This window comes from Tenrec ecaudatus, chromosome 12 (genome assembly GCF_050624435.1).
Source record: "Tenrec ecaudatus isolate mTenEca1 chromosome 12, mTenEca1.hap1, whole genome shotgun sequence".
In the NCBI taxonomy this organism is placed as follows: Eukaryota; Metazoa; Chordata; class Mammalia; order Afrosoricida; family Tenrecidae; genus Tenrec; species Tenrec ecaudatus.
The window spans coordinates 111,383,376-111,391,856 of record NC_134541.1 but is presented as its reverse complement, the minus strand read 5'-3'; the positions used below and the strand labels follow the sequence as shown (position 1 = coordinate 111,391,856).

The 8,481-nt window shown below is 51.6% G+C and overlaps 1 protein-coding gene across 1 annotated transcript; it reads right to left on the bottom strand.

Moving 5' to 3' along the window:
- Positions 1-363: 363 nt before the first annotated feature.
- On the bottom strand, positions 364-4,662 carry LOC142422861 (tryptase beta-2-like). The gene is made up of 6 exons (XM_075528093.1): positions 4,657-4,662; positions 2,190-2,244; positions 1,901-2,066; positions 1,553-1,818; positions 609-772; positions 364-528 (listed from the first exon to the last, which is right to left on the bottom strand). Exons 1-6 carry the CDS (start codon positions 4,660-4,662, stop codon positions 364-366), a joined length of 822 nt encoding a protein of 273 aa, XP_075384208.1.
- Between the last annotated feature and the right edge of the window lie 3,819 nt (positions 4,663-8,481).

Below are 8,481 nucleotides of genomic sequence, written 5' to 3'. Positions count from 1 at the left end.
CCTACAGGAGTCACACCTGTGTGTGATAGAGGGGCTCATGACTGGCCTGGTGGGGACGGGGTGGCTGGGAGGGGTGGCCACAGGACCACACAATGCCTGGGGACCCCTCAGGTCTGCCCTAGACACCCAGTGACACCCACTATGAGACACACAATGACACAAGTCACCTGCTTTCCATGCACTTTAATGACACACAGCAGTGGGGAGGCGAGGGACAGCCCCAACACCTCTGCTACCTGGGCAGGTGAGGGTGGGAGGGATCAGGAGCAGAGGGGCCTCCAGAGGGAAGACCCATCAGGGGAGGCCCCTGAGCAGCAAGCTGAGGTGTGGGGATAGATGGGTTGGTGGCTCTGTGTATTGAGCTCAGGGCTCCTTGGGGACATAGCTGTGGATCCAGTCCAGGTAGTTTGTGACACGGGTGTAGACCCCGGGCCAGTCAGGCTCAGCACAGCCCTCACCCCAGCTGACCACGCCTGCCTGCATCCAGGTGTCCTTCACCTTGCACACCAGGGGACCTCCGGAGTCGCCCTAGAGGAGGGTCGCGTCAGTGCTGGCCAAGAGGCAGTGGGCAGGTGAGACTGTGGAAGGTGGGCCCTGAGGGCTCTCACCTGGCAGGAGTCTCGCCCCTTCTTCCCAGCGCACAGCATGTCATCTTGGATGATGTGGATGCTGTCCCCAGTGGTGAGACCAGTGTGGTATTTGGTGTCACAGAGGCTGTTTTCCACAATGGGCACCTTCACTTCCTTCAGGGGAAAAGGCGGAGGCAAGGGGACTGGGGGCAAAAGGAGAGGAAGAATGCCCTGAGCTCTTACCCCCCCCCCCCCAGGAGGGTCTTGGCCTCCTTGCTGTCTTTGGCAGCACAGGGGCTGGGGGAGCTGTCTGGTGAACATGTCTTCAGGGCAGAGTCACGACATGGGGGGCACTGGCAGTGGGACCCCCAGACGCGGCCCAGACTGGGGAGAACCCCCAGAATTTGTGCAGGACATCATGGTGTGAGGGGCAGAGCTGAATTCCACCCTGCCCAGTCCCCCTCCCTCCGGGAAGAGCTCGCCCTCTGAGCACCGGGGTTTGGGGTGGGCTTTCCCTTCTTGGTCCTTCCAAAGACAGCCAGCCGGGGGTCGGTGTGACAGACCAGGGGACACCCAGCAGGACCCAGGCTCATGCAAGGCATTCCAACGCTTAGCTCTGATCAGGGAGGAATGAGAAGGAGCCATTTAGACACTGAGACCAGCCTGCTGGGGGGTCAGCTTTGCTCCCTGACATCCCTGGGGGTGTGTGTAGGGGTTTATTATGCCATCTGCCCGCAAGGGCACAATCCACACCACCCTCAGGGTTGATCCTAAGATCTGTTTTCACTCTCTACTGGGCTCCAGTCCACGACGAACTACGGACCCATTTCACACAGAGGGAACGCATCAGAGACATATAAATGAGGGTTGGGGGGCCCCTGATCCCCACCCCGGGCCTCCCACTGTCTGAGCTGGGCCATCCGTCATGGGGGAGAGGATAAGGGGGTCACATGTCCAAGGTCATTGCCAACCCTGAGGCTCACTTCCACTCCCCACGTCGCCCCACCCGGTCACCCAGCACGGTGTCCCAGGGGGAAAGGTCTCCGAGGTTGGTGGCAGGGTGACCAGCTGCACATTGCTGGATATGTTCACGGGGTCCTGGAGCTCCAGCAGGGCAATGTCGGCACCCCGCTTTGCGCTGTAGAAGTTGGGGTGCACGATGATCCTGCTGACTGGCAGAAGCTGGTCCTCATAGTACAGGTGCTGCTCTCGCAGCTGCACCCTAATCTTGGAGGTCTCCTCAATCTCCCTGTGGGGAGGGGCCATTTGGAGACTGCTCTTCATGGGCAGAGCCCCTCCTGGCACCCCAGAACCCAGTCCTTGGTACTCACGGTCCAACACAGTGCCCAGCGGTCAGTACCCACTGGGGGTGCACGAGGGAGCCCCCACAGATGTGTTCCCAGTAGCGATCATGCCTCCGCAGGCTCACCTGCCAAAGCCACTTGTTCCTGGGGGCCTCCTTGCCCCCCACGATGCCCACTCGCTCCCAGGCAGGGGCTAGGCATGGGGAGAGGATGGCGTCAGGGCTCCGCCCTGGTACAACCCTCCCCAGCTGGGACAGTCCTGGTGTCCCTGACCCCCGCCCTGCTGGGATGTAGGGAGAGGCAAGTCCAGACTCACCAGGGGCAGCTCTGGCCAGACCCAGCAGGAGGGGCAGCACCAGCAGGGTCTGCATCTGGAGGAGCAAAGAGGGCGGGGAGCTGGCCAGGTGTCTCTGGGGTGCAGGCTCAGAAGGCTAAGGCTCAGCCACTGCCTCCCCCAGACACCAAGCCCTCTGAGGGCAGAGACCTACCCTGGCCAGTCTCTGCTCTCTGTGCCCTGTGGTCACTCTCCCTCTGCCTTTATCCTCCAGGTGGGATGGGGGAGGAGGGATGAGTCAGGCAAGGGGCACAGTGCACTAGGCCAGGAAGTGCCCCTGCCTCTGCTGGGTGGTGGGGAGGGGGGTGGGAGGGAGGGGCCCTCAGTCTGACTCATCCCTCCTCCCCCATCCCACCTGGAAGATAAATGGACCCTTCCCTTTTCTTCTAACTTTCCCTCCACCCTGGGATACAGCCTCTGTCTGGAAGAGCCTTTTACATCCACCTGTGGGATTTGTTGTCACCTGGCCCATCCTCTCCCAATTTTCATATTTGGCCTCAGGCCAGTAAACCATGTTGAGCTGTTATTTTATATTTCAATCACCTTTCTTTTTCTTCCTTTTTAGTCTCTCTTCTAGAATTGATATCTTCCTGTGACCTCAATAAGATAAGAGCCTTATCAGCCTCTCACAGCTCCCCAGCTCCCCTCAAATAGATTGTGGTGAGGCCAGGACCGTTAACTCTGCATTTGAGGCTATCTCTTCCTTTCCTGGGGGCTATCTCTTCTTAAACTTAAGAACAACCCTGACCTAGGTCACCATCCTCTTTACCAAGTCTTCTTCCCACAGGGCCTCCTGTCTGTGTCTGTGCTCTGCTCTCAGAGCTGGGCCCAGGGTGTGTCAGAGGGGAGAGATGCCAGGAGCCTGGGGATAGATCCACGTTCTCATCCTGAACGAATGTGCCCTGGAGAGAAGGCTCTAGGTTCTGCATCATTTTGCTCCCTGCCTGTGACTGTTGTCTGACTGTGAATGTGGACCAGCTGTTGGGAAGGTGGCCATAACTGGAGTCTTTGGCCTCCCAAGGAGCTAGAACCTCCGTGTGGGAAGTGACGGTGGAATGGAACTCTGCCCACCGGTGTCCACTCCCTGGTCCTGTCCCCACAGACTCCACGGTTGTATTACAAACCCTGGATCCAGTTGTATTAAAAAATTCTCTTAGCCTGTTCATCTTGAATTGAGAAAAACTGAATGAAAATATAAACTAGTAATATATATGTATATATATACACCAAAATATTCTGGTACCAAAAAAACAGAATATTTCCCCCAGAGCTATGTATTTAAATATTTTCTATAAAGCAACCTTATTGCCATCTAAGAATTCTCCATTACACCTCCTACATTTCTCAAATTTGTGATTCCATTCTTGGAAACATTTTTTCCACTCATCTGTTTGGATGGCTGACAGCAGCTCCCTCTTTTTTTTTTTTCTTCACCTCTTCTACATCATCCTTTCATGTACCTCTTCCTTCACAGAAACAAAAAGAAGTTCCTGGGAGCGAGGTCAGGTAAGTTAGGTGTGTATGTGGGGGGGAGGGGGAGGCAAGAGAAGTATGCTAGTTTTTTTTTTAAACTGGTGCACTGAGATGAGCAGGTGCATTCTCATGGTGGCAAAACCTGTCCCCCATCTGCCACAAATCAGGCCTTTTTTCTCGCTCGCACACCATTAACCTAAATTTAAATAGAAAGTTCGATTAACCGCCTGACCTGGTGGAGTAAACTCCAAGTGCACTACCCCCTCACATCAAAAAAAACAAATGAGCATCGTCTTCATCTCTGATTTCACTTGACAAGCTTGTTTTGGGTGAGGTGACAATGGGGTCTTCCACTGGCTTGATTGCTGTATGGTTTGGGGTCTGAGAAAGAGCACCATGTCTCCTCACCAGTAATGACCTTGGGGGAAAAGTCTGGATGCTTCAGAGCTGTTCTTTCAAAGTAGGGCATGGTTCCACGGGTTGCTCTTTGTCCTGGTCAGTTAGAGCCTGAGGAATAAGTTTCACAGCCATCCTCCTCATTTCCAGCTCTTCCATTCAAATTCGCTGACCTGAGCTCCAAGACAGTCCAGGTAACTTTGCATCTCTTCAATGGTCCACTAATGGAAGGAAGGAAGGAAGGAAGGAAGGGAGGAAGGAAGGAAGGAAGGAAGGAAGGAAGGAAGGAAGGAAGAACTTTCCCTAGAGGGACTCCAAGCCCCGAGATCCACACAGCTCATTCTTTGTAGCCCGAGAGGGGCCTGCTCCCACACCCCTTTCATGGTGAAGCCTCCAATGTAGCTCCTCTGTACATGGGGGAGGGAGGTAGTTTCCCATCCAGTGCAACATACCGCCGCCCTTCCCCTCGGGGATTCCCCTACAGTGAGTGGACCAACGTGAACCAGAGCCTACAAAGACAATCCAAAGGAGAAGAAACTGAGGGCATTTGGTCAAAGATGTCTACAGGAAGGGACTCTACCGCCATCGTGAGAATGTGCAGACTCTTGGGAGCAGACGCTCAGGGTTGAGGACATTCTAAGATGGGATGTGGGGAAGCTTCAGACGTATTCTGCTGTCAGTAGGTGGCCAGCAATGACCTTTGTTCTCTACGTGATTGAAATGATGGGCACTCGTTCTATGGAATGTCTTGGGAGGGTGGTTAAGGGCTAGGACACTCTCAGTCTGGTGATGGAGGGCTGTCCTGCCAAACCTCAGCCCTACAGTAGCTTCTCCCAGCTTCTCTCCTGCTTCCCCTCTAAGCTCACCACCAGTCTGCTCAGCCCTGTCTCAGGTCTCTAAACCTGAAGCTTGGAAAAAAGTAAAACAGACTCCTTCTTAACCAATCTCAAAGTTCAGCCTCTCATTCAGTTTAGAGTGTCTCCTGATCCATGCAGAACTGCAGGGGACTGAGAGTGGCCCAGTCTCTCTTCTTCGACTCCCACAGCCTGGAACACCCCCGTTTCTAGTGCCTCTTTTTTTTTTTTTTAGCTTTAACATTTTAAAACATTATTTTTTAATCATTTTATTGGGGGCTCATACAACTCATTTTAATCCATGCATACATAAATTGTATAAAGCACATTTGTACATTCATTGCCCTCATCATTCTCAAAACATTTGCTCTCCACGTAAGCCCTGACATCAACTCCTCATTTTTCCCCTCCCTCCCCGCTCCCCCTGCGGGTGATTAGACCAGCTGTCCCACATCGAGCAGCGTCTGAACTGAGGCGTGCGGATGAAAGGAAAAGAAAGAGATATGTGCAAAGCATGGGATTGGGAGGACGACAGTCTGATGGACTGAAGTCCCAAGTCTATTCAAAGCTTGGTTTTTATACTCTTCTACAAGGGAATGATTACAAAACAATCATCAAAGAAGTTCCTTTAAAAAACATTCTGAACCTTTATCTATGCAGATGTTACTTAACTAGGCACACTTTCTAAACGCTTGAATAATAACAGCACTATATTCTACGATAAGCACAAGGACATGCAAGGTTCAAAAGAATCTTAGAGGTCTTAAAAAACTGAGTTATCTCACACTGATTTTAGCTGCAAGGTCATAAAGAACTGAGTTATCTCACAATGCTTTTAGTTACAAGGTAAACAGAGGCACAGGGGAGTAATTAGTCACCCACCAATAAACACCTGGACCAGCTTATGGCCTCCTACACCTCCCTACCTCAGGAACCCTTGAAAATTTAAAATTATTTTGTTATATCATACACTTTCCGACGTCCGTCCCCTAGGGAGAAGATTATATGTAGATTGCTGTAATCGGTTCCCCCTCTCTACAGCACCCTCCCTCCACCATCCCTGAATTGCCAATCTCACCAGTGATCCTGAAGGGATCATCCACCCTGGATTACCTGTGTTTCTAGTTCCTATCTGTACCAGTGTACATCCTCTGGTCTAGCCAGATTTGTAGAGATAGACCTGGGATCATGATAGTGGGGGAGGAGGAAGCATTTAGGAACTAGAGGAAAGTTGTATTTTTCATCATTGCTACATTGCACTCTGACTGGCTGATCTCCTCCTGAGACCCTTCTATAAGGGGATGTCCAGTGGCCTACAAATGGACTTTGGGTCTTCACTCTGCACTCCCCACCTCATTCACTAGGATAAGATTTTTTTGTTCTCATGATGCCTGGTACCTGATCCCTTTGACACCTCATGATCGCACAAGCTGGTGTGCTTCTTCCATGTGGCCTTTGTTGCTTCTGAGCTAGCTGGCCGCTTGTTTAGCTTTAAGCCTTTAAGACCCCAGATGCTATATCTTTTAATAGCTGGGCACCATCAGCTTTCTTTGCCACATTTGCTTATGCACCCACTTGTGCTCAGCGATCATATCAGGGAGGTAAGCATACAATGATATGCTTTTTTGTTCTTTGATGCCTGGTGCTTGATCCCTTCGACACTTCATGATCACACAGGCTGGTGTGCTTCTTCCATGTAGACTTTTGGCTGGAGGTGGTCATATAGAAGGCATGAAGGGACAGAAGCTCTTCCTGAATGTGAACTGTCACTTGGTGTTACTGCCCCCTGCTGGAGGAGGACCATGCTGTGTCCCCCTTCCTCACTGCCCTCCATTCTCCCTGAAGCCAGGGGCTCTTTGGAGCTGAGGTGAGAGGTCATGTGGTCCTTCAGGTGGTGTCAGTTCCCACTCACATTAGATCCCCTCCTGGGGACACTGCAGAGTGTGAAGTCAATATGAAGTCTCTCTCTTCCTCAGCATGGAGACATACCTGGTTCTTGGCGTTGAGACCCCTGGGGATGGTGAGTGTCAAGCTGGGGTTAGCAGTCCTGGAGGCAGACTGGAGGGTTGAGGAGATTTGGGGAGTAAACAATGAAGGCGGGAGGGGAAGGGGCACTAGAATTGAATGTGATTATACAACTCCTCTTAAGGAGATTTAATCACAGGAGGGGAAGAAAGAAAGAAAATGTCCCAAAATTGATTGTGGTAATGATTGTACAATTCCTACAGATATGATTGTGCATCATGTGCCCACAAATTATCAATACCATACATCTTTTGGAGGAGGTGGGGGAGGGTGTTGAGTATTCTTCTGAGCATGTTGCAAACCATTCCAGAACAATGGATCTGCTGGGAACCATGTTCCAGAAGTGCACCGTTCATTAATTGTCCAGAATTCGTTCTCAGTGTCCCTGTTCCATCCTACTTATGAATCTGCCGCTCCAGGTTGTTGGAAGAGCAGTGGGCACTGGACCTATCTCAGCATTGACTTCTTTTCCAATTCCATTGTTCTTTGGGAGGTGTCTTGGCAACTCCTTTGTCTGCTAATGACTAGGCTCCAACATTTACAATGGAGGCGGTCAGAGTGACTGCCTCTTATCCTAACCGGTGTTACATGCCTGGCTGGAGCCTCCATTGTTGTCTCAGGGAGAGATTCTCTGGAAGGAAATCCGTGTGTGTCCTGGAAAAGGAGAAAAAGCATGCCGAAAGGTGGGAGAAAAGGCCTTCCCTATATGCATCTTGATGTTCGTCCATTTGCTGGAATCGGCGACACTTCATTTTCAGTAGGCCACATTGTTGTTGCTAAATACTATTGAGTCAGCTCCGAGTCATGGTGGCCCCATGGACAAGGGAACCAACCACTGCCCTGTCCTGTGCCATCTTCACAGTCACTGCCACGTTGCAGCTCAGGGTCACAGCCACGGCGTCGGTCCCTCTCATTGAGGGTCTTCCTCCTTGTGGCCATAGGACCTGCACACATATGTAGATTACCACGAATCAAACAGTCAGCAGTGAGGCCAGACTCCTTTCCCTGGGCTGTTTCCCCCCCCCCCCCCCCCCCCCCCCCCCCGCTAAGTCAGTCAGGAGCCAACCTGAGAGCAATTGTTCTCTTCTCCTCTTCCGGCCTTAGCTCTTCCCAAGCCTTTGAATCTCTGTTCTGCTTCTAATCAGGCCTCCCATCACCCAACACACTGCCCGTGGTCACAGCTGTCCCCGACTCGCCAGCCTGCCTTAGGCTGGATCCCAATTTACAACATAGGAAAGGAATGGAAATAGACATGGATACGGATGAAGCATGAAATAGTAAGTTACGATGCAAGAAACAAGTCTGAGCACAAGAAAAAAAATTTCCATGTCTCAAGGGAATAAAACCCCAGGGTTAAGGAGGAAGTTGGAAGGTGAAGATTTACCAAGGGACCAGAGAGATGCTCCTTGAACAAGAACATCCCAGTCAAAATATGAAAGCGTAGTGGTGCCTGCATCCAATGGAAAGAAAGGAGCGTCAGAGACAAGACCACCATGTGCATATCACTAAGCAAAGAACCCAGACCC

Coding starts and splice junctions, on each gene's coding strand:
- LOC142422861 (XM_075528093.1), bottom strand. Junction 2,067..2,189: donor TCTGGCCAGAGCTGCCCCTG/GTGAGTCTGGAC, acceptor CCCCATGCCTAG/CCCCTGCCTGGGAGCGAGTG. Junction 1,819..1,900: donor GCTGGGCACTGTGTTGGACC/GTGAGTACCAAG, acceptor CCCTCCCCACAG/GGAGATTGAGGAGACCTCCA.